At 35.0% G+C, this 25,953-nt stretch overlaps 1 protein-coding gene across 4 annotated transcripts in view; it reads left to right on the top strand.

The window, feature by feature from the left end:
* Nucleotides 1–15,206, top strand: part of LOC136042732 (chromosome partition protein Smc-like) — a 101,202-nt gene extending 85,996 nt beyond the window's left edge. For 3 of the 4 annotated variants that reach the window (XM_065727698.1, XM_065727695.1, XM_065727696.1), the window contains 3 exons: nucleotides 3,384–3,568; nucleotides 6,127–6,259; nucleotides 14,947–15,206. In XM_065727698.1, coding sequence (XP_065583770.1) covers nucleotides 3,384–3,568; nucleotides 6,127–6,259; nucleotides 14,947–15,043 — 415 coding nt within the window. In that variant the 3' untranslated portion in view covers nucleotides 15,044–15,206. The remainder of the gene's footprint in view (nucleotides 1–3,383; nucleotides 3,569–6,126; nucleotides 6,260–14,946) is intronic. The other variant, XM_065727697.1, reaches the window with a different exon arrangement.
* The last annotated feature ends 10,747 nt before the right edge of the window (nucleotides 15,207–25,953 follow it).

Here is a 25,953-nt window from a genome sequence, read left to right as displayed (position 1 = left end):
GTGAGGGAGTTAGGAGGGGGCTGTCACCCTTATTAACAGAGTAAATTGACGTTCGTTTGAAGTTTTAATGTTACTCCTTACTTTCAGTTCAAAAAACTTGTTTCTTTATTCGATTTCAGTTAGGGAGCGGGTATCCTAACTAAAGTATTGATATAACATTTTAAAGAAGAAAGAATAACTTGAATTGATCAAGGATTGTGGGAGAAGTGAAAACAGCAAAATTGATTTTGTATATATCTTTGCCATTTGTCTTTTTTTTTTCAAGAATTAAAAGAAAACAGTTGTAAAAACGGTGTAAAATCAACACCTAAAATCCAACTATCCTTAATTCTGTGCTTTATATTCTGGTAAAAATTACATGCAGAAAAAAACAGAAGTGGTCTCACAATAGCTATTTTTAATGGAAAATTGCATTTTCGAAGAACCGGCAAAATTTTCCAATGAGACTCCAACAGCATAAAAGAGCTATATGCTCCTCCCCAATGTTGATAGAAATACCAGAACCGTATTATTAAGCTTTTGTGTCTTCCGCATCAAAATGAGAAGACAAAAAATGTAATTGCATCAGTTTTTCAGTACTTTTCATTTTATTTTATATAAGTATTTTAAAAATACATACATTTATTATATATTCTTACCCTTGAGTCCCTGATTTGTTGCAAGAATTAAAGAAAAAATTGACAGGAAAAAAAATCGCTTTAAAAATTCAACCAATTGTACGATCTTTGCTAAATTAAATGGAAAAAAAAAGTTTTTTCGCTGGAAGCAAGGAGCAACATTACATCAAAACGAACAGAAATTATTCCATATATAAAGGGACTGTCTCCCCCCTCCTCAATACCTTGCTCTTCATGCTAAAGTTTTTTGCACTTTTGAAAAAGCTTCCTATTCTAATTAAACAGCCCTTGTGTTTCAGAAGTCATTCTTAAGAAAACGGACAAACAGCAAGACTTTACCGTAAAGCGCAAGGTATTGAGGTGGAAGGCAGCGCCTTCATTTACGAAATAATTTATGTTCTTTTCAAATATTGCCAGGAAGTCTGCCTTATCTTTCATAAAAAAATCTCCTCCCCTCATATGAAACTCCTCCATGGAATGGTCTTCCCCCTGAAAATAAATTCCACTCCCCCTTAAAATTTCTTTGGGACATTCCATCCTCGCTGAAAATCCCCTCCCCCTCTATAAAATTTCTTGACGAAGATTCAGCCTGAAAAATTCTCCTAACCTTACTTTCATTTTACAAAGACTTCAAGTTCGGATCATTTTTTCAATCATTTCGGAAATCCCCCTTTCCGTGGAAATAATTTCTCGGAAATCCAAACACGCTGTAAATTTCTTCAGAACATCCCCACATGCAAAATTGAGGAGGCAAAGAGAAAGTAAGAAAAATAAAAACATTTTTATATAGGAATTCTGTCAAATTCCCTAGTGTAAAATTCCCCCTGACCAGTTAACCTTCGGAGATTTTCTCCACACGGAAAATTATCTCGTTGGAAACCCACCCCAAGCACAAAATCTTCCTCCCCCAAAAAATGTCTGAATACTTTCTATAAGAAATTCTATCCGTGAACTGTGGGCAAATTTTATAACTTAAAGACCTATCCCCAAGGGGGGGGGGTCATGTAATCTCCAAAGACAAAGTTTTGGAGCTTTTCAACTATGCTGAACAAAATGGCCAACTAAAAATTTTGATTGGACAATTTTTGGCGAAAAAGGGGCCTGGAAAATTTTGATTCGATGATTTAAGGAGGGAGAGGGTGTGGAAGGAGGGCAATTTATCCTCCAATCTTTTTGGTAACTAAAAAAGAGCACTAGAACTTTTAATCTCCGTTCAGGTGAGCCCTCTCCCGATTTTATAAAACCATAGTTTCAATATGATCACCCCTGGGAAAAAAGTATAATAAATACGCATCCTTGATGTTAATTTTGACAAAAAATACAAAATTCCATATTTTGCAAATATGAGCTTGATACTTCTGTGGTAGAGTTTTTTGATACGCAGAATCTAATGGTTTGATTCTCATTAGGACTCATTGTCTCTAAGGGCCTGTTTCTCTCCCTATTTTGAAAATCAGGCAAATTTTCTAAGGCTCGAAGCCTTTTATAGGTAACACTAAGCTTAACGAATCTTATATACGTCGAACCAGCATAATAAGCCGATTCTTTTAATAATTTTAATTTGATTGATATCGAAATTCTGTTTTTCAAGTTTTGTTTACTATTGAGCTGTGTCGCTCCTTACTTACAGTCCGTTACCATGAATTCTTCGGTAGACTACTAGAAAATATTTGATACTGAGAAAGATAAAAAAGTTGCGTATAATAACTTGTTCATTTAAAAGCCTGCATGTTCGAGATCACGCCAAAATTTTGAAATTAGACTCCAACAGGGAAGAACAGTAACACTCCTCTCTAAGGTGTAAGAAAAAGGCCTGCAGTAATTTATTCAGCGCCTTTGGAACATTCATTTCATACACCGCATTATGATGCACAGTTAGAAAAAACAAATATAGCTGATTTTTGCGTTGACTTTTATATAGCTTTTGTGTTAGAGATTTCATTTGTAACAGTTTAATTAGAAGAATATCTAAAACCTCTTGTGAACATATCATCGCAGTTTTTCCGCGCCAGCTATTTTAAACATGGTGCATTGAAGTACAGCTGTAGTAAGCGCGTTTACACAAAATTGTAATCTGCCCCACGCACTGTGTATCTCGTCGCTTCGGGAATGCTCTCTTAAACTGAGCAGTCGAATGTTCGTTCTTGTTTTTGTCGTAATTTGAAGTTTTTGTAAGTTCCCCATTATTCTGCTGGAACACTTTTATCTCGTAAAATATTCTATTCGCAAAAATTTAGATGCGGTTAATTAGGAAGAGCTCGATGTGTTTAATATGAATCTAAATCGTTCGTTTTATTTTCTGTGCCATTTTGCATTTACTTTAATTATCGTGAAGTACATTAACCTAAGGTATGCATAAGGTTTTTATATGTAGAACTTGATTCATTTACATAAAATCACATATTGGAAGATATTTTTCATTATGTCCTATGCATGGATTGTTGTGGATTCAGCTTAACTGTAATTGTGTACTATGCGTTACCATAATAAAAAGTTATTATGTTTTTTCTTGTATTCATGTATTTTTAATGTTTTTTTCTTTCCTTTCTCTTGTTCTTATATTTGGAGTTTTTCCTCTTTTTGTGTTATTTTTAGTAGAATTGGGCTTTCCCTTCTATTTTTTTTTCGTTGATAAATATTTTCAGATGTGAAGTCGTAACGTTTTCTGGCTTTTTTAGTTGTTTTTAGTCATTTGAAATGAAACTTAAAAAGTTTCACCCATCACTGTACTTCAACATTTTTTTATACTTTGTTTGTATTTTCTAGACCATGGTACGAAAAAGAATCAATAAACTTGCTACCACCATTGAACGTTATGACGAAGAGAAAGACGATTGACTCGTTTCTGCGTATCAAGTCTTTGGACGAATTTATGAATTCAACTCAGCAAACATTTGAAGCCAAGCGGTTGATTTTTTCAAAGAATGAATCGCGTGTTCAAAATGCAAGAGGTTCTTTTTTTCATACCTTTATCTGTCTTACTATGTGTTAAAGACATAATTCAATTATTTTTTTAGTTCCCTCCCTCTCAAAGAGATTCAAGGGTTTGAATGACCTTATTTCTGATTAAAAAACCCATGGTTTAGAATAGTCTTAATTAAATTGAATGTGCAGTACCCCAAGGTTTAGCTCTTTGACATTTAATATTCTTGAGTTTTGTAAATGATAATCGTCTTAAAGACATTAAAGTAAACTTTGGAGATTTAGGCCCTGGAAACGAATAAGTATTTTTACCTGTGTTATCTGATGGCCTATTTTATGTAGCAAGAAGCGAAACGTACACTGACGGACGTTGCAGTGTTATCACGAAACCGTGTCTCTACTTGGCTTCAGTTGAACCGGCTAAGGTAAAATCGAAAGGAATCAAGTTTTTTTTTATATTGTCGAGGACTAATAATTATCATCCATGGATACAGGAAATTCATTCTGGTGGGGAACTAATTAATCGTCAAAAGTTAGTCAGATACTTGGGTTTCGTTACTTGATGAAATGTTGACATTCATCAATTATATTTAATAAGAGTTCCCATATTCTGCATCGGAAATTAGGTATAAAGTCGACTTTCGCTAACTTGAAATTCACGAGGTGACGATTTTTCTTCGTTGTACGTATAGTTCGATTTATAAATAGTTTGAGCTATAGTGGTCATTCTGCATAAAATTAGGTTGGTAAAGGTAACGAGCTATAGAGGTAAACCAAATAAAAATTTGAGTTACAGAGGTACAAAATTGCTAAATTTAATCCCTATAGCCACTAAAAGTGAAAAGTAACTTTATTAGTATATTATAAACTTGACATATCAAGACTTGACTTTCAAATGTCAATAATAGATCCAGTTTAATAGGAAATTGAATGGTATTTGACACAAATATGTTACACAGAATTAATACTTGTCAAAATTTACACGTTGCAAGCTGCTTACCGGGGTTTCGACTAACAAAGGTTCGTTGGAAACACTTTGAGATACATAGGTGAAATTTGATTTGTGGAGGTAAAGTGAAAATTAAATGACGACCTATTAAACGAAAATATACAGGTAATTTTTGGGGCACTTTTACTTACAGAGGTAAAATTTAATTACAAAATCATTTCGAGTTATGCATGGATTTTTCTTCGATTTATACAGGTTTTTCCAAGGAGATTGAAAATAATATGAAATATCGAAGATTTTGATTTACCTAGGTTCGAGTTTTCGAGAGTCGAGTGCACTATGTAAATTAAAATGTTCTTTTCCTACTTACATCGATTTTTATACTCCGTCTACTTTATAGTTCTTTTATCCAATCTTGTTATTTTATTTTTCATTTCTATGGATAGTGGTGTCAATTCACGAAAATCGGGGAGGAAGTAAAATGTATTTCCAATATGTAGAGGGGGGTAAATTTTTTAATTTTTCATTCAATTTTTAAATTAAAATACCCCCTAAAAGTTTATTTTCCAAAATCTAGGGGCTGGTGGAAAAATAGGTTGAGCCAAGGGCTCCCATTGATGCCAATGTCTATGTATCTGAATATTTATGAAAAGTTTGAGATCTATTTGCATCACCCAAAATAATCCGATAAGGAGAGAGTAAGATACTCTATCCCTTTTTTAGAGTTATATTAGCTTATTTTCTTTCACCCTTTGGTTCAGCTCTGCTATCATGTTGTATGATTGATTGAAAAATAAAACTTCAAAACAACAATCATAGTCTTTCCTGATCCATAGGTTTTCGCAATAATTCCTACTATTGATTTTTAAAAATTAAATGTTAATTCTTTAGGAAAAATTTCAGTACACCAATATATGCTCAATTCAAAAATGTAACCAGTTTTTTTATATATTTTTTTCGAGTTTTTGTGTTTCAAAAAAAACGAAGCTCCAAATGCTACTTGGCCAAATCGGTTAAAATTGAAATTTTGTCGAAAATGCTCAAATTTCATAAAGAAAGAGAGAAAATATAAAAGATAATTATAGGAACAGCATAATTATGTGAATGTTCATATAATTATATGAACATTGCCGAAAGCTGCTGTTTCCTAAAATAAAAAAAAATCCTAAGACTGACTCAAGCCGTCTATCTAGTTTATCCTAAAGTAGAAAGTATACTCCCTATCTAGAAGTAATCTGAAATGACGATTAAAATTGGACGTATTTTAAGAAGGTCTTCATAAATCTTTCTAAATTTTTTTTAATGAATTATTCACGGAGCCTGAAAACTTTTGTCAATTTTGATCATCTAAGATCAGTTATTCCAAGTCGAATTTTCTTGAGGAACTTGATTACAGACTTGAAGCCTCCTTTTAATGTTTTGTTTTTTTACGCCGCTCTGAAGCAGGCTCTGGATTGAAAACTCGAGTCACCTTCGCATGTGGGTTACAGCAGTTTTTGCATTTTTGAACCGGGGTCTGGATCACAGACATGAAACTTTTATAAAATATTACAAGGACCTGTGGCTACCGCTTATGGGTTTTGCTTGCAGCATATTTTATTGGGCTTAAACACTTATTTTACAATAGATAATTTGCAGACAAGATTGAAGAGATATACAAGAAACGTGAAGGAATGGAAAAGTCTCTTTTTCCACGATTGAAAGCCAAGCTAGAGAGGGCTGAGAAAGAAAAAGAAACTTTGGAGTGCTCGCAAAAGGCTTTGGATAACTGGCAAGTTTTTATTTTCTCATTTTCTTTTGAAAATTATAACGCAGCCCTTTGCAAGCTAGCTATACAAATTGTAGTTAAAAGTATTATAAACATAGGTATTCTGAGAAAAAATGTATCATTGCAAAAACATAGGTAAATTCTTCTAAAAAAAAATTTCAAAGTCAATAAAATAAAAATCACCTTTAATCAGTGAAAAAATAAAAATCTATTTCAATTACTATATTTCTTATAATTATATTTTTTTTAGTACTTGGCTTCTCGCTTGTGCTATACATGACACTTTGTCCTTTACCACTTCCCAATTCTCATCGTCCCCCTGCATCCTAATCCTCAAGAGGTGGATTGGATCTGATCATCTGATTCTGAGAGATTGGCTTTAATATAAGAGCAAAAAAGCAGAGGTTCTTTCCTTTTAATATTTGTCAATCAGTGATAAGATTAACTTGTGAACAACCAGCCAGTCGGCAGTCAAACATTTACATTTTTATTGTAAAATAAACTAAGTTCCCATCCTTTATCCAATTGATTTATCTCTAGTTTCGGATTTCGCATCCGGTTTGTAGGAAACAAGGAACTCAGATCCGCACTCAGTCAATGGCTTCGTGGTGGGATTTGCCAGTATCAATGTATTTTCTCTAACGCTGAAGGTTGTACTTTCTTATTTCATTTGTAACACCAGTGATACTCCTCCCAACCAATATTTTAAATACTCGTCGAGGTGTACATGAGATTACAAGTTAATGGTTGGCTTATTCGAGTTACGACTATCCAGACTTAAACTATGAAACTATTCCCCCGCAAAACAAAAGGTAAAACAAACAGTTATTGTTTCTACCAATATCAATAACAAATTAAAAAAAAAAAAAAATCCTTGTTCTTGTGATTTTGAATTTATTTTTTTCTACCGTATTTTAGGCATTGTTATTTCTGTAAGCTATTTCTAAATATATTCCCTTATAAAACATATTCCCTTTTTATTATGAACCGTTTTATCAGAAGTCAAAATTCAACTAACAAAACATATACTGACACTTGCTTATATCCTTGCGCTGGTGATTCACTCTATTCATCAGCACATATTTCCATGGCGTTATGATGACAGCCGGTGACGTGCATCACTGAGGGTCGTCACATGACCCACTAGAGGTTTCAGTTGGGCGCATAACAATTCCTCCCTTTCCTCAGAGTTTGAAGAGGTTGAAAGGTTTGAGCTATGTTGAACTTGGTGAGTATATCGTTGAATTAATTTCTTCCCTCTGGGACTATTATTCTCTTTCCATCGTTATCAGTGAAAATCATTCCAGATGTTGCCATAGCTGGTAAAGTGGGAGCAGGAGTGTTATCAAACATTTTGCTGATGGACTCGTGTTGTTTCCTACGTACATATACCACTGGACGTTTCCTTTTTAGCTTCATCGGTATGATCCATATTGTAGTTCCAGGTCTTGGGTCGGGAGTTTTTCATTAAACTCGGGTCTTAGTAGCGTGATTCATGCTCGACAACACTGGTTGGAGTTCTTCTTTGACGCTGGATGTTTCGTCGTTTGTAACTGATTCTTTGATCGGTCTGAGTGATGGAAATTCTTTAAAGTCTTCATCGGTATAAAGGTTCTTGGTGAGTCTAACAAGCTTCGCAAACGTGTCGTATAACTGAATGTCATTGTCGTCTAAAAATATGATTTCTGCATCGTCTGACGTCTAAAGAAAATAATTATTGGCATATATACAGAGCGAATGCCTGCTGATCAGATATGCGAGAGGACGTGCGCGTTTTTGTTCGACTTCCTTGGGCTTGTGCTGATGATGAAATTAAATTCTTGAAGAGACAGAGCCCATCTTTCAAGGGGATGGTTCCTGTCTCTCACAGAGCTTAGCCATGCCAGGGGACTGAGGTCCGTTACTACATCAAAGTTTGGTCCATGTAGGTAGTAGTGGACTCGTGATTAGGCCCAAACTATTGCAAGACATTATTTCTCGATCGTCGCATATCTAGTCTCTCTGTTAAGCAGTCTTCTTGTCTGGTAACAAATTGAATGCAATCGATCATTGAAGGACTTAGACAGCGGGGCTCCAATTTGCTAATTCAGAAGCGTCTGTTTACAAGAAGAATGCTTTAGGAAAGTCAGGGGGATACAAAACTGGGTACGATATCATCGATCATTGCTTTCTTTCTCATCTTTTTCCTCGAACTTTCGTAGGAGGCTGATGTGATATATTGCTTTCTTTTTCCTAGTGCCTCCGAGCTCTGTTTCGTAATCGCCTGGAGAAATAATACGTCTACCTTGAATGGTTCTTGCCAACTGACATTAAGTTTATGTCTTCCTTCTGGTAATAAAAACAGCACTTGGTCACCGATGAACAAGGTTCTTGACTTTGTTGCTTGGTCGTTTACCGCTTGTTTTTTTGCTTCGGTTGCTTTTGTTTTTGTGGCAAAATTGCAGATTTTTGATAATCTCACGCGCATCTGTCGAATATTTTGCAACAATTATTAGGTCTTCTGCTGTCTTATCTTCCATTATTCTTTCAGTAGGACCTGGACTCCACGAATACGAATTACGAATACTGGACTCCACGAATGGCCGTCCGTATAGTTGGTCTAATGGGCCAAACCCCGAATAGGCATGGGTTGTTTTTCGGTATGCGAATAGTATGAAGAGTATAAACTTGTGCCAGTCGTTTGTTGATGTTCCTACGTATTTGTGAAGCATGGATATTAGAATCTCGTTGAACCTTTCACTTTGTCCATCAGTCTCCGGGTGGTTTGGACTTGTCCTTTTTGTTTTTATATTCAGTATCTGGTACAATTTCTTTAAGACAGAAGTCAGGAACTGAGTTCCTGGATCTGTCAGGATTTCATCGGAAATTCCATAAAGTGAATTAACTTGGTATCTTCATCTGCAATAACGGGTGATTTTGTTGCTAGTAGTGGTATTGCTTCAGGATATCTAGATCTGTAGTCAATAATAACTAGTAGATGACCAGCGGAGCTTTTAAGGGCTCCTACTATGTCCATGGCGATTCGTGAGAATGGCTTAGTTACGGTAGGGAGAGGCCTAAGACACCTTTTCCTTGAGTTTGCGCCTGGTGGTCATTTGACAAGCTGTACAGGACTTGATGTAACTAACGATGTTCTTGTAGCTGTTGGAGCACCAAAAATGGCGTAAAATTCGGTCAGTAGTCCTAGCCTTGCTTAAATAATCTCTCATTGTTTTTGTATATTTTAAATTTGAATTAATAAAAATTGACTGATTGATTGATTGATTGATCATGTTGTCTTGACCTTTATTGATAATATGCGATCTACACTCACTTGGAACAATAAGCTGCTTGTTTGTTCTACCAAGATGATCAGTCAAAAGTCGGTAATACATTCCGTCTTGAAATAAAAAGTGCTGAGGAAGAGAGCCATCAAATTCTTGCAATGCTTTCTCCTTTAAAAAATTCAAAGTTAGACCATTTGCTTGGAGATGAAAAAGTGTTGCAGACCCGGTTGGTTTGCGTTCACTGAAGCTTGCTACGTTGTTTTCCAATTCCTGAAAAGAACCAGGGTTTCTAATTTGGGTTGTTGTGTTTGAAATCAGTCCATCGTTCTTGGAGTCAGACTGATCTGTGGTAGAGAAACGAGACAAGATAGTGACTTCTGTCTTAAGGATCTTTTGTCCTGAGTTTAAAACATCTTGTAGTTCTGTCACATATGACATGTCATAGGGCTTAGAGTCATGCAGAACTACAGTCGACGCTTTATGGGCCTCTGGTTCTGAACTGGGACCACTAAGACTCTTTGATGATAAATGTGTGGTTTGAGATCTTATCACCATAAAGGCTTCTTTTGTTTTCACTTTGGGTAGATCCTGGACGTTAATCCGAAGTAAGTTCTCTTCGAATATCGGTAAATTCCCAAGCAGAATGTTTCGGGGTTATATGGGACGGATCCCTTCAATCAGCTAGTCGATGGTTCTTCCTGGGTGATCCATAAGCTGTATCGTCAGAAGCTCAAGAGTGCATTCTATTTCGCTGTCCTCTGCCGTAACGTACTTTAAAATTTTCTCAGGGGTAGGTTAAACTCCTTTGACCAGTTCTGGGTGTATGAATTTATATCCTGAATTGATCAATTAAGGTAGCATTTGCCCATGACAGTGAGACTTGACGACACATCTAAATTTGGGGTTTGATAGCTCCTCCGCTAGATTAGTTGCACATACCCGTTTCTTTTTTGGCTCTTGGGTTTGGAGTTAGCCTCCCTTGCATTCGTCTGTTCTATAGAACGTTTAGTTAAGATAGTATTAGCAAGATTTTGGAGAGGGTTCAATCGATTTACCTTCCTAAGCAGGAGGCATCATCCTTGGGAAGACAGTCGTTTGAATACCTTAACCGATTCTAAATAACCTTTTAACCTTATCAAAGGGTTCGTAATAACAAACTGTACCCAATTGTGTCTTGTAACCGGAGCCCTTAAAATGAATTTTAATTTCAATAAGTGTATCAAAATTATTTCCTTTTTACGGTGATTCCAATTATATAAAACACATCAACTTAAATTGGCATGCCTGAGAAATTTTGCGCAATTTGAAAAATGGGGACCCCCTTAAAAGGAATGTGAGATTGATATAAATTCAGCATGCTCAAGAACCTAATTGCAAAGTTTCAAATTCTTATTTGCAAGAATAGAAAATTTGGTATTTCTTTGAGAAATTCGCTAACGGGGTCGTGTTTATTTGTAGTTTCTTTTCTTTTGCGATTATATCGAAGTAGTGTTCGCAGATTGTCAAAAGAGAACCCCCTTAAACATCCAAGTTAAAAGTACCCAATTGTCCCCGTTTTGAATAACAAAAGAGGCAGTGCCACCAGAAAGTGCTAATTTCCGCCATTTTATTCCACAAAACGAAATTTTTGGCCCGAAGGGGGCTTAAAGTGAAAAATTTAGAGATTGCAAATCGGTATAGAATCATTGCTAAGGTATATTTTATAGTAAGTATTTTTTATAGTAAGGTATTTTTATAGTTAATATTTTATAGTAAGATCATCCTGAGCAAAGTACCGGTTTCTGGCATTTTGTGTCGTAAAGCCGAAATTTTGGTCCCAAACAGGGCTAAAATGCTGTCAAGTGAAATTTGACTTAAAACTATCGGAAAGGCTTTTGAATATCCTCGCCGTTTCAGAGGTCTTACAGCCAGGTTATGCTGCATTTGTCCTTAAACTAATACAAAACCCACAGAAAATTATTTTATTTCTGTTGATCAGCTATTGGGGTATGGTTGAAAATCAACGTATCTTTTTCGTTCTTTCTTTCTTTCTTTTTTTTTTTTTGGGGGGGGGGCACCCTGACTCTTGAAAAGGTTTTTTTTTTTTTTTTGGGGGGGGGGGGTCTAAATTCTCCAGAATCTTGTGAGAGATCCTTCCCTTCACTGAAAAGAGGATATTCAACCTCTGTCAATCCCACGTTCGGAATAATATGTTTGTACTAAGGTTTTAATATGGCTGATAACAAGAGAAATGTTTTCCTAATATTGCAGAAATATTTTAGTGTGAAGTAAAATTCTGATACATGATGCTAGATTTTAAACAATAATACTTTGAACAATAAAACTTCAGTTAAAGAATTTTGAAAGGCAATCGGTGAGTAAAACATCCACAATAACCTAGTGTCTTTTTTCACTCTCAAATGCTTTTAGTTAAGCATTAGTTAAACTTTAGAGTAAAGAGAAGCTATTGAGGGTAATATCTTGCCTCATATACAGGATAATCTCTGTTCACGACTTTTAATGCTGCTCTTTACTTTCATTGCAAAAAAGTGTTTTTGTTGTTTAATTTAATAAGTATCCTGCCGTGTCTAACAGTAGCCTGTTACTAGTCATTTACTGAAACTAATGAATTTTTTCTATTAATCTTTACGGAAAATTTTTAGATTACTTGTGGAGCCCATGAATTTTTTTTCAGCAAAAGCATTTATGTAGAACACACAGGAAGAAATCTGGGATCATTTGTTGATAATTCTAGTTCATTTTAGGTCCAACTTCTATAATTATTTACATATCTTTATACCTTCAGGCTTAATACAAAAAGAAATGTACTTGTTTTGAGGTAAGTACGTACATTTCCATCTCTTTAAAGGAAGGATCATAAACGGGTCTTGTTGATCATCCCTCCGGAAAATATCTCTCCGAACCCCCCCCCCCCCCCGTAAGTTATTCGTGGAAAATACCCCCAGTGGACAATTCTCCTGATAATTTACTACCATGAAACATTTCCCCACACACAGCGTTGAGGTTCCAAAGAGAAAGTACAAAATACGTACCTCAAATGTCGATCAGTGGTAACAAAGGATGAGCTATCAAAAACAGTTTTAGGACAGGGGTTGTTTGGTCTCTAATTACTTTCAACTTGTAAGAAAGGACTAGAATCCTCAATTTCCGATTGAATGACCATCCTCCGAAGTTTCTACGAAAATGAGGAGAAGGTGGGGATAAAGAAGGGGCAGTCCTCCTCCAATACGGAGTAAATTCGGCTGTTTTGGGGGTTTCATGCTGCTCCTTACTTTCATCATAGAATGGTAGATCAGAAATATTGCTAGATATCAACAGGGATTATTTATCAATTTCTAAATCCCACTCCGCCTGTCTCTTCCTCATATTTAATTTTGTATTTGCCTGAAGGCTCAATGAGGGATGGAAATGTTGGCATGACTTGAAAAAACTCAGTAAAAATGCATCAACATATTTTTGATGTTTTTTTTGTTACTTAACTCCTCCCCCCCCCCCCGAAAAAAATCCACCCCCAAACAAAAGTCCTAGATACGATCTTAGAGATTATATATTAATTTCTACCTTGACCATCCTTTCGGGTCTTCCTTGGAATTAATTCTGTATTTACCTGAAGGCTCTATGAGAGTTGGGATGTTTTGGCGTTAAAATGCACCCTTTGTGGCATCTTTCTTCCTCTCATAAAACAATCAGAAAATCCCACTGTAGAAGTTTAACGATCTTATGTGCAAATATTTGGAATTGTTATTTTATCCCCAAAAAATGATCGTAAGTAAAAACAACACCTAGTAAAACAACAGGTAATTTACCTGAGATTGAAGTTTGTTTAGAGCTTTGAAAATATTTCGACTCTATTCAAGACCTGTTCACAGCAAATTACATATATAAATCTAGTAAAATTTACAACAAAAGTTGAAATTATAAAATTAAATCATTCCAAAGTTTGTTGTTCAAATGATGGAAAGGTAATGTGGCCTTTGTATTTAAAGATCATGGATATGTGTTTTTTTTTTTTTTTGCTTCCCCCAGGGAGGATTGTATCGAGCCAAGGGCCCTAGAAGATTGGGAGATGGCTCATTCCAACAAGAATCCAAAGCTTGAGTGTCTTTTTGTATGACCAAAGAGAATAGAGGCAACAAGGCTCATTCCCTTGTAATCCCCCCCCCCCAAAAAAAAATAACCGAATAAAATTCAAGGTAGGTTTTTGGCTCATCATAATTGAAAGGTCCAATAAGTATGCCTCTGGGAATGACAAGACCCCCCAATTTGACCACTGCTCGAAGATAATATTTGTTACTGGGAAAAAATACGGGCTTTTTTTGAGTTGTAGTCTATTTTTTATTAGTCAAAAGTGATTGGAGACCATCCAGCCCATTTCCTGAAACTGTATTTGATCTATGGTCCTTGTGTTACCCCTTAGGACATCTGACAGATATTTTGAGGTACTTATTTTGTACTTTCTCTTTTGGACCATGACTTTGCATGTGGTGAAATTTTTCATGGAAGGGGGATTTTCTTGGGGGGGGGGATTCACATCATAAACATCTGAAAATTAGAGTAACTTCTTGTAAATTTACGCATGTGGACTCTCCTCTCCCCCAACCTCCTTCGTCTAGGACTGTAGAGATAATTGAGGAAGAAGACGTAAACACAATAAACGGATGTTTTTCGTTCATGCTGTTTTTATCATTTAGGAGTCCTTGCTCTATTCTAATGTTTTAATCAGCTCAGGTTATTTACCCCCATCCGTGGTCAATTGAAATTTTGCTTATAATGTTCTTTCTTTTCTGTAGGAATTACCGAAGGTTTTTTTTTAGGAATTACCGAAAAGAACGAACACTACTTATGTTTAAAATAGGTCACATCCCCCTCCCTTTTCAGTCTTTATTCCCTGAAGAATTATCGCTATGTAGAAACCATAAGCTTTTGTTTTAAAGTATTTCTTCGTTTTTTCTAATCTGGCTAGCGCTTTTTCAAGTTTCTTTTTCACTTGTGGTTGTGATTTTGTATAGACTGCGTACACCTTTATGATTCAGCAAGCTCCACCGCACGGTATTACCATCTCTGAAACTGGAAAGTTCAACGGATAGTTTTTTTTTAACAATTCTAAATCAGTTGCTTATCTTAGAATTTTCATTCGGTGGCTTTATAGTAGACCTTTGAGCCAAAATTGTCGTCTTACTTCACAAAATGGCAGAAAACACCAATCTGCTATGACACTATCTTTTGTTGTTACTAAAAAAAGGTAAGTAGAACTTTCAATTTCTTTTCTTGTAAACATATACAATTAAATGGAGGCAAAATGGTGGGGAGGGATTATTCGAGAGGAACGCGTAGCACCACCCAAACCACTGCAGTTGCTGCCATTTGATTTTCTTGTTCTCTTTAGACTTCCCTAAATAGTTCTAATTAACCCTTTAATTGCAGGATGAAGGAGCCTGGCAAAAATGCTATTATGCCATTCAGAACCGTTGACAATTTGACTTTCGAAGAATGGCAAGCTAAAGTGCCCATGTTTAAGTGAACCTTTGTTGACTTATCCTCACTTTTTGTGTCATTTTAGCTTTCAAGTTAAGTAATTCTGTTAGTATTCAATCACTTGTTTCAAGTGACATGTATTTTTACTAATTTTGTTCAACATTATTGTAATGAAGTTCAAGCATAATAAATACTTAAATTTATACAAATGACCATTCCTTATGTCGTATTTCCATTTTGCTTAGGTCTAGAAGGTGGTTCTTGAATATAATTCGAATAGTCAATTGTCCAGTAATTCAAGTTCAAAACTTAAAGAATAACACGTTCAAAATGAACTGTAACAGGGGTATCAATCGGGGGAGATTGGGGGCATTTGTCCCGTCCCCTACATTTCGAAAAAATTCCTTTTTTCTTTGAAAACATTTTGTTTTGGTATTGTCATTAAAAAAGTCGGAGTCAACTTAACCCACTCCCACAAACACAGATATTAGACAACCGTAACTGGTTGTAGAATTTCCCAGCTTCAAATCTGTTTAGTTTTAGCTGCTCAAATTTAAGGAATAATTGCCATCGTAAAGAACATAAATTTCTCGTTTTTTACGTCTAGGTGGTATGCAAATATAATTATTAGTTTCGGAATTTAAAGATGTTGACACTGATGAGGGGAGAAAAAGCGAGAGTAAAGTAAAATAAAAAGGGTAAGGGATTTCATTTTTTGTTCATAGTATTTACCTCTTTTGGCCTTTTACTAGTGCTGTGCCTTTGGTGCTGGTGCTGTCTCGGAGTTAAATGTTTGATGTGCCACCGACCCTATCAAAGGTTTTCTTATAAATATTTATTGGTGTTGATGTATTAACCATTTGCGCTTCAATTAATGGACTAACTAATCTAGTAATAATTTAAGAACACATTGACTTTAAATTCAAAAAGGGGGTTGCTAATTCGATGTTTTTTTTTTTTTTTTTTTTTACTCTAGTTCTTTTTATAGCCTATTAAGGAATTATTAACTGTGATATATGGCCTCTACAATTCAGGTTTTTACCTAAAACTCATAACAAGTGTATATTTAGGTTTAGTTTAATTTATTAAAATTTGTTTTATTCATTAAAAGTCCAACTTCCTTTAAATTTTATTACTATTCGTAAAATTATGTATCAATTTTGGTCTAATGCAGTTGTATGTCTCGGCTCCCTGGATTTCAAGGCCATATGAGGAATATTGGAAACTCTATCAAATGGCATCATATTCGCCACAAGATTGACTCAATTCTAGTACTGCTAACAACTCACCGCAACAACAAGTAAAACCCAAAAAAACAACTCAAATCAAGTTGAAATTTCGATTTATCAAAACTTGTATTTAGATTAAAGGTATAGGTTTACGTGTGACAATAACTGATTCTTATTAAAAATAGCAAAGAATAGACTAATATGCAGAATATAGGCTAATTTCGAATTATACATATACACAAATTTAGATACAATCCTATTTTGGTGAAAATTTGTAGTTTGTTCCCATCTTCGTTGTCGTAGTTGAAACATTTTACTTGAATCAATAAACGGACCTGTTTTTGTTCTTCTTTTTTTTTATGGTCCCCTGTTGACTAAATAAACTATTTTTAATAAGCTTATAGATAGAAATATTCATCTATATTGAAGTAATGGAAGAAGTTCGGTTGGATTTAGTATTTATTCCGTATAAAATATTTTGAACCATTGTATTCTGTTCCTGTGAGGGTTTCTATCCTTTTTCGGTCGAAGGAAATTAAATATTTAAAAGAAAAGGAAGAAAAATCTTTAAAGTGGCAAAAAGAGTGAAAATGAAATGTGATCGGTTGAACTGATTGAGTTCTCAAAATAAGGGGAAGTCGGGAATAAATTTTTGATGAAAAATGCAGTTTATCGTTGCAGCGGTTATGAAATCTAAAAATAGAAACATGGGGGAAAATCCTTGAGAAAATAAGCTAATATACATTGTATCAAAAAGCTTAAACCAATGTAGCTTTCCTTTGAAGGTGTAGTCGTTTTAGGAATCAACAGATTTTAAATGCTAAAATATTGAGAACGGATGAAAACCGTTGTCAAATTTGACTAATTAATTTTGCTTATTTATTTTCACGATTCGGTGTGGTAACTAATGGAATTTGGTACTGCCCTTAAAACTTAGTAAATTTTAAACTGATTGGTTCCAAGTGCTGAAAATGTTTTTGTTTTATGTGCTTGATACTTCAAACAAAGAAAAATGTGAGCTCAGTGTTTTTACCTATACACGATGAGTCTGTTTTAACAATAACGCATTGAAAATTCTGCAAGTCTAAGCCCTTTGAGCTATTAAATGTGTGGTTATTTGGCCCAGTTGTTGAACTGTAGTGACTGGTTCTGAGTCTGACCTTCACTGTTAGCTTTTCGGGGGACTTTCTCTTTAATTTTAAGAAATGAGCATAAACCTCATGTTTTCGCCCGACATTTTTCATTGGGTTTGACATCAAATCTATTTCGGGTCTGATTGTGCCACGAGAATAATTTGCATGGTTAATTCATTACACAGTAAAACTATTCTATAATGATTTGGGTACTAGGTTTGCCCCCCAAAAAATTAGTCCGCGAATATCTTCCCAGATAATTTCCCCTGCCCCACAAAAAAATTCCTCCACACTCAAAAATAAGCATCCACAGTGATTGTGCAAAATGGGTATCTCGAAATGTCAATAAGATGTCCTCGGCGGTAACAAAAAGACGAGATGTCTGATTTTATTTTTATGAAATTTACAAGCCTTTTTTCAGTAACAAAATAAAAAAATAAATAAACGGAATCAAACAGTTAATCACATTTTCTGAGGAAAAATTCGAATGAAAAAATCAAACAGCAAGAAACGCTCTATTGTTGTCTATAGTAAAGGGTCATAATGCTGACAATTATTAACATAAGGTTTCTATGGAAGGAGTGGTCGTATAAACTTTGGAGGGTGCTCAATCGATATTAAATTCAAATTTATATTGCTCTTTTTTAGAGTCATAACTGTTTGACGGGGACCACTCTATCATATTTATTGTACTTTTCAATTATGACCAACCGAATGGCTATCCCAAATTTTCATTCGAATATCTTGCGGGGAAAAGGGGATAGTTGCTCGCGATTCTGTTTTGTCGCTCAAAATGGCACTTGGATTTTTATTTTCTCTTCTAATGATCCGTCTCCTTATCTTCTAGGACCTGTGGTTCAGTACTATCATCTCTGGGTGAAAAACAGCACATATCCTTGTCCCTCTTATCCACCTATTCTCCCATGAGAGCCGAATAGTTACCATCGTATCTGTTCTTTGTCTTTGAGGTAAGAATGTTTCTACAAACAACAAATGCCAAAAAAGAATATCGTTGCTATACGATAAGAGCCTTATGTTGTAAATACCGTATCTGGATGTTATTATTTGAGTTTACGGTGAAAATTACATTTGAATGCCAGGTATTTTGTTCAATAGTTGAATTGAGCTTAAAGTGACAAGATGTTCAATAAACGAAGTTTTGATATGGATTCTAATATACAGTCGGACGAGATTTTCTTGTACTCTAATTGCATCAAGGATACTGATTCTTTCGATGGTCAATGATGCTTGTTTTGATGCCAAAAAGTTGTATTGACTACATCCGACCAGGTATCCTTTTTTTGATGTAATGGTCCCGAGCATACTGCTTTTTTATTACCAAATTTCGGCACGAGTTTAGACGCACATGTTCCCCTCCAGGGCCTCTTGTCCCCTCCATGGATCCTGATGCCCTCCCCCTTTCTTTATTTTGAATTTTTTGCTTACAATTTTTTGAAACTTAAAATTATTTCTTTTTAACCTTGAAATTTTTCAACTTTTTCTCTTTATGTCTTAAAATGACATGTAATGTTATGTGAATATGGTTTCTAGATTTTTTTATGTGGCCGTCCTCCTGGTAATCTGTGCTTGGTCATCGACAGTAGTCGTTTTATTATGTGTTGTCGATTAATATTAATGGTGCACTGGAAGGATAAACACATAAGTCTTATATTAAAAATAAAGATGAAATATTTTGTGAAAGTATTTCTACATGATAGAGTTGTCCTAGCACTGAATGGTGACAAAGAGACATACCTGAACTTTGAAACAAGCACTAATGGTAACACTTTTGGAAATATATGCGAGTGTTTTCATGGCAGTCAGGGATTAAATTTCTTTGGAGAACTGCAAAAATTCAAATATTGTAGCGGTGGATATACCAGAGTAAAATTTCGAGAGATGGAAGTGGCTAAAGATAATTCAAGCGTAAAACTAAAAGTTAATGACGAGGGCCACCTTCTTGCGAGTGCTAGTGTTAACATGTTACCTGTTGATAAATCATATCAACATCTTTCTGGTACTACCATTCATTGGAACGTAAAAGGAAGAAGAAGAAAAGAACTTGTAAATGTGTTGGAACTGTTACCTTTGTAAAAATGATGGGATAATAAACAGTGGAATCGAGGGCAAAATAAAAAAAAAACAGTGGCAAATAACATCGCCAAGGAAACTAATGACAATTCAATGATAGGTAAAGCATTGCTGAACGTTAATAGTATCATAGGTAGTTTACCAACAGATACCATCATTGAACAGAATAATAGCAATGATGAAAATATAAAGAGGAAAAACTTCAAAAAAGTGGTTGCACATGATAGAGTTATTTTAGCATTGAATTCAGACAAAAAATAATGTGGTAATAGATAGTTAGATCTCTGGAAAAAATAAAAAGTGCATTGGCATATATTATCACAAAGAAAATTAAAGACAATTCAGTGAAAAGCAAAGCATCAGTGAATTGTTAATAGTATCATTGGTAGTTTACCATCAGATACCATGATTGAACAGAATAACAGCAACAGTGAAATTTGTGATGAGCCTGTAAGTAAATCCATATTAAAAGCCACATTTGACCCCAAAATGAAACAAGTGCCATGTCAAGATAAACATGATGAATTATTTTCTTTAATGGAATCGAAACATTCAAATATTTTATAATGATATTCTACATGCTATTATTTCAATAGAAAATATTTCATTCTATTTCTATGTTATGTTTTCTATTATTTTTAGGGTTAGCTAGCGACTCCAACTTTTCTAATGTTTATTCAAAAGTTGGAGACGCAAGAACAGGAATTATCAAAGACATATGTACTACTAGGGAACTCATGGGGGGTCTACCAGGGTCTGAGATACGTTAGCAGGGTTTTTAATATAGTCTGTAAGATATTAACAGGATTTTTTCAAAGTCCACATACAGACATGGAGAGAGCTACACATAAGCACATACACACACATACACACACTAAGCATTTTGTCAATTAAATAACCCAATTAATCTGAAATCATTTTTGCAATATACAAAATATTATTCGATAATGGAAAGTTTTTTTTACATGCAAACTGCAAAACCAAAGATTCTGAAACATTTTTATAGTTTCTTGATTCTGTGAAATGATGTAAAATCCTTTTCAAGCTAAAGAAAACATGTATTTTTCGATAAAAGAAGGTTTTAGTTACATGTAAACTGCAAACCCAAAGGTTCTGGTTTATTTGCATAGTTTCTGGATTCTTTGAGTTATGTAACTCTTTTCAAGTTAAAAGTACCTTTATTATTCGATAATTAAAGATATTAAGCTGCATGAAAACTACAAAAGCAAGGATCCTGAAATATTAGGATAGTTTCTTGATTCCGTGAAGTGATGTAAATCCTTTTCAAGCTAAAAAAACTGGTATTAGTCGTTAACGGAAGGTTTAAGTTACATGCGAACTGCAAAGAGCAAATATTCTTTTTACCTACCGTTTAATACGGTGACATAAGTCCTGTCACATGAAATATGGCGACAGGACTTTTAAACGGGTAACTTTTTACCAGAATCATAAGCAGGAATTTGACCCTCGTCAACTATTACTTTTAGGCATGCGCTATCCTTAAGCACTATCATCTCTGCAAATTTTATTCTAGTATATTTACCATCAGTAATGTTGAATTTTTTTTGGTAATCCGAAGAAATTTAATTTCTCAGTGTCATGACAATACTTACATACATTTCCAGTGCTGTCGCCATTAGTGCTTGTTTCGTAGTTTAAATGTTTGTTTATGTCAGCATTCAATGTTACGATTACTCTATCATATGCACATACTTTCTTGAAGTATTTTATCTTCACTTTTTCATCATTGCTATTATTCTCTTCTATGATGGTATCTGTTGGTAATCTACCAACGATACTGTTAACGCTCAGCGATACTTTTCTTTTCATTGAATTGTCTTTAATTTCCTTCACGATGTTATCTGATAATGCTCTTTTTATTTTGCCCTCGATTTCATCGTCTATTAGTATATTCTTTTTACAAAGCTAACAGTTTCGACACATAGACAATATATTGTTTAGGATATTGGTAGAAGAGTATAGTTTTCTTCTTACTTTTACGTTCCGTTGAATGGTGATACCAAGAAGATAGTTGATATGATTTGTCACCAGGTAACTTGATACCACTAGCACTAGCGAGGAGTTTGCTTTCATCACACCCTATTAGTTTTAGGTTTGTATTATCTTTAAGCACTATCATCTCCTGGAATTTTATTCTGGTATGCCCACCACTACAATATTTGGATTTTTCAGTACTCCAAAGAAAAATCTACTAGTCAAAAAATCTAAGTCAAAAAATCTATCGAGGTAAAAAATTGCGGGAGGGATCACTGGGGCCTATAAATGGGTACATGGGGCTCTGGAGGGGAGCACGGGGACCCAAACTTATGCGCAAGCCTGGTTTCAGAAAACCAGTGTGCTCGGGATTCTTACATTACATAAAAGACAACTGTTTGCCTGTATTCATCACAATTTTTTGGTATCGAAACAGGTCTCGCTGACAATTAAAAGCATCAGGTTACTTGGCTCGATTAGAGTAAAAAAAAATCTCTTGCAATTTTGCATTAGAATCCATATTAAAACGTCGTTTATTAGACATCTTGTCACTTCAAGCTCACTTTAATTATTGAACAAAATACTTTGCATTCAAATGTAATATTCACCGGAAACTCAGATAATAACGACCAGATACAGTATTTGCGACATAGGGCTCTCATGGTATAGAAACGATATTTTTTTGGCATGTGTTGCTTCCAGGAACGTTCTTAGCTTAAAGGAAAAGACCAGATACGATTGTAACTATAGGGCTGTTATGACAGCGCTATAGTTACAAGAGGCTTATTACTCCAATAGTACACCGAGATAGGGCTCTGATGGGACCCATTAATAGGATACTGCTGAAATAGATTTAAAATTCCTCGTGATTTCCTTGGATACTTCTAGTGTACACCGTTATTATGAATGTAAAAAGTAACATTAAAGCCCAAAACGAGTAGACTTTATTCTGTATAGAACGGGGCCCCCTCCTCATCTCCAACCTCCCACTCCTGGTTGTGGAAACTTTGAAGGATGATCATTCAATCGGAAATTGGGAGTTCTAGTTTTTTAAGACAAAGTTGATTGGAGACAATCTGCCACTGTCCTAGTCTGGTGCTTTTGTTACCCCTTAGGACACCTGATCGGCATTTTGAGGTTCCTGTTTGGGTTTCATCCCTGTTTCTTTTCTTTTTTAGATAAATGACCTGTTTTTTTTCGTAATTACATCGGCTTAGATTTACTTATGGTATAATTTTCAATGTTTAGTCGAAGTCCCATCGCTAAGCTAGTAGTTTGCAGTAATTAAAAGCTGTGGTTAAAAATTTATTTTTGTTCGGCTGATCTGGGCCATTGAAATAAAATATCATTCAAAAGAAGCTAATGGTTTGAATATTAATTTAGCCGATTGGTCATGGCCAATCTAAGGTCCCCACCTCCGCAAAGGTTGTTGCATATAACTAGTGATTTAGTTAGCAGTCTCCACCGAGACCCCGCTTAGGGAGTCTGTCGTCAGAGTTTAGAGATTTGTGTTTAAGTGATCTTTGGAAGATTACATGGGATTTATTTTATGGAGCCGTGTGGATTTTTTTCCAGGAACCCAGGCAGGGTAGGAAAAGAGTTTGCGAGAAAATACCGTCATTAGTATATCGAGAGGGGGGGGGGGCTTTTACCCTCTAAAGAGATAGTTAGATATATTAGTTGCGACCCCGGTGGTGGCACCCTTGACCGACAGTTTTGCCCAATTGACCGTTTGATCACGTTACCGTACCCTGGAACAGGGTATACCATAATATGGTATTACCAGACTGTATATTTATGGTACATTAGTGGGGACAGCGAGGCTGTCCATTACAATATGTGACGCTAGCGAGGCTTTCCACTGCAATAAAGTGGTGCCAGCACCAATTTCAACGCCAATAGTACCTATTTTGTACTTTCTCTATGATTGCTCAACTTTGTGTGTGGGAAAGTTTTCCATAGAGTGGGGAGGGGAATTATTCTGGGGGAAAACTCTGGCCCCTAATGGCTCGAACATTTTTGCATAGGCTGATACGGTGCATGATGTATTAGCTTTAAGCTACCACGCAATGCAATAAAAAGCCTAGGTGATAATATTTCTTAAGCCTAGGTGATAGTATAAGCACTAGGTGATAAGCCGAGGTTTTTTCAAATAGAGTATTGAATTGAAGTTTTCAGGGCATTTTGAGGGTGATGCTGAACTAAATCGAAACAAACAATATACGTGCTGGTTATCAAAGGGTTGTATCGGCAATATCCCAGGAACGCCTTAGGTTAATAAGATAAAACTGTCAGGGCTACTGATATTGCTACTAATATACTCCTACTGCTACTATTGAATTGAATCAAAATAGTTTAAGTGGATCCATGCTGTTAAAATGACCCTGGCGGGAACTTAGGACTGAAGTATGGTATAAAGAAGAAGTTTCAGAGAAAGTTTATGTTGCTACGATACTAAATCAAAAGGCACTAAGCGCTTGCGGGTTTTTCAATAGGACGTTTCAACAGTATCTCAAGAACGACAGAAGTTATAAGGTTGAAACTTCCAGGACTACTACTACTATTACTACTGCGGCTACTGCCATTGAACTAAACCAAAGGGGTTCAAAACCCTTTTATTTAGTATATTTTATTTATTTTGATTTCATCTGCATCCAGGTTGTAAACCTGGCATATATGTAATGTCTTGGGAACAGAATAAGGTATTGAAATATAAGGAGAGTTGATGGTGTACACAACTAAATCATAAGGTTGTATGTGTACCAGATTGTGTATTATGATGGAACTTTCAGAGAATGTTACTGGAAATTTTGAACTAAATAAAACGACGCATCTAAGTACATCTAAGTTTGTCAGGAGGGTGTATTTACAATGTCTTTGCAACAGATAAAGGCAATAAGTGGAATTGTTCAGGGCGACTTGAGGGGATGTTTAATCAAATATGGATGTTAAAAGGGCGTTATCTGCCATGTAACAGGAATTATATTATTGTTTTCCCTCTTAGTTGTTGTCCTTGTGCCACATACCGAGGGCATTAATGTGAAACTTTCAGATGGTGTTGGAATATATGTTGAACAAAATCAAAAAACACTATGTGCATGCAGGTTGTCAAAAGGGAGTATAAGCAATATCTTAGGAACAGCTGAGAGTACTAAATTGAATCTTTCAGTTTTACTACAACTACTACTTAGGCTACTACTGTTACTGTGGCCATTGACAACTATCGAACTACTTACGACTGCAAAATTTGTGACCGTGACTGCGTGTGACTGTAACTATATGCAACATTTACCACCTTTTCCGTATGAAGTACCCATGGAAAGAAAAACAATATTAAATAAATAATAATAGATTGGACCCTTAGGTCTTTATAGTCAACATTGCGGCTTCCCTTCTGATTAATAAAAAAAAACTTTTTTTTAGCAAAAGAAGCTTTCAAAGAAAAGCAAAGAGCTGCATTAAACCAAAGATGTTTAATGCAGCTTTAATAGAAATAAAGCCAAAAGATTTTTTAAGCGTTCAGTTTTTTAAGTGCTACCGTAAATCGCGATCAATAAAAAAAAACTAAAGTCAAAACGAACAGAAATTACAATAAATATCTAAGTCAAAATCAATACGAACCAAAACTACAGCAAAGAGGGGTAGGGATAATAACCCCTATGTCTTCAAAAGCCTAGAATATAATTTGTACTTAACTGAAAGCAAAATGTATTTTAAACATTTCTTCATTTTAACTTTAATAACTAAAAAATATTAAGACTTTCCGGAAGGAATGTCACTATTCATATTCAATTGGAATCTGAACTGTTTGATTTTTTTTTTTTTTTCAGGAATCTTTGAGACGACAGTGATTTTTTTTCTTTGATATTATTAGAAATAAAATCGAAGCTCCAAATAAAGATCGATTTTTGTAAAGTAAAAATTATGTTATGATCTTTAGAAGGCACAAGGGGCGTTTAACCTTCTCCTCTTTGGGGTAGTTTCTGCTTGTCTTGAGTTTGACATAGTTATTTACTGTAATTTTTATTCGTTTTAGGTTTAATTTATTTATTGATGTCGATCTATGGTGGTTTTTTGCTTTGAAAACTTTGGATTTTATTTCCGCTAATATTTGTTTTAATGTTGCTCTTTACTTTTCTTTGAAAAACTTCTTTTGTGGATTTGTTTTTGTTTAATTAATCAGAAGTGACGCTTTAACTTTGCCTATTGCAAAGAACCGTAAGGCTTCAATGTAATATTCACAATAATAATTATTTTCCCCAGAGACACTTCATATGGAAAGGGTGGTCGTATAAACTTCCGAGGGGGATCTTATGAAAATTAATAGTTTTAGTACCTTTTTGTGAGTCTAGAGTTATCTAAGGGTAACCAATTCCCCTCTCACAGGTTTTTCCCTCCAATGCATCGGATCAAAATCTTTGAGACAGTCATATTATTCAAAATAGTCCAAAGATCAAATAACTTTGGTTCACTGGTTGACATAACTCCTCAAAATCCCCTGGCACAAG

This window comes from Artemia franciscana, unplaced genomic scaffold, assembly GCF_032884065.1.
Source record: "Artemia franciscana unplaced genomic scaffold, ASM3288406v1 Scaffold_188, whole genome shotgun sequence".
Taxonomy (NCBI): domain Eukaryota; kingdom Metazoa; phylum Arthropoda; class Branchiopoda; order Anostraca; family Artemiidae; genus Artemia; species Artemia franciscana.
This window is presented reverse-complemented; position numbering and strand designations above follow the sequence as displayed.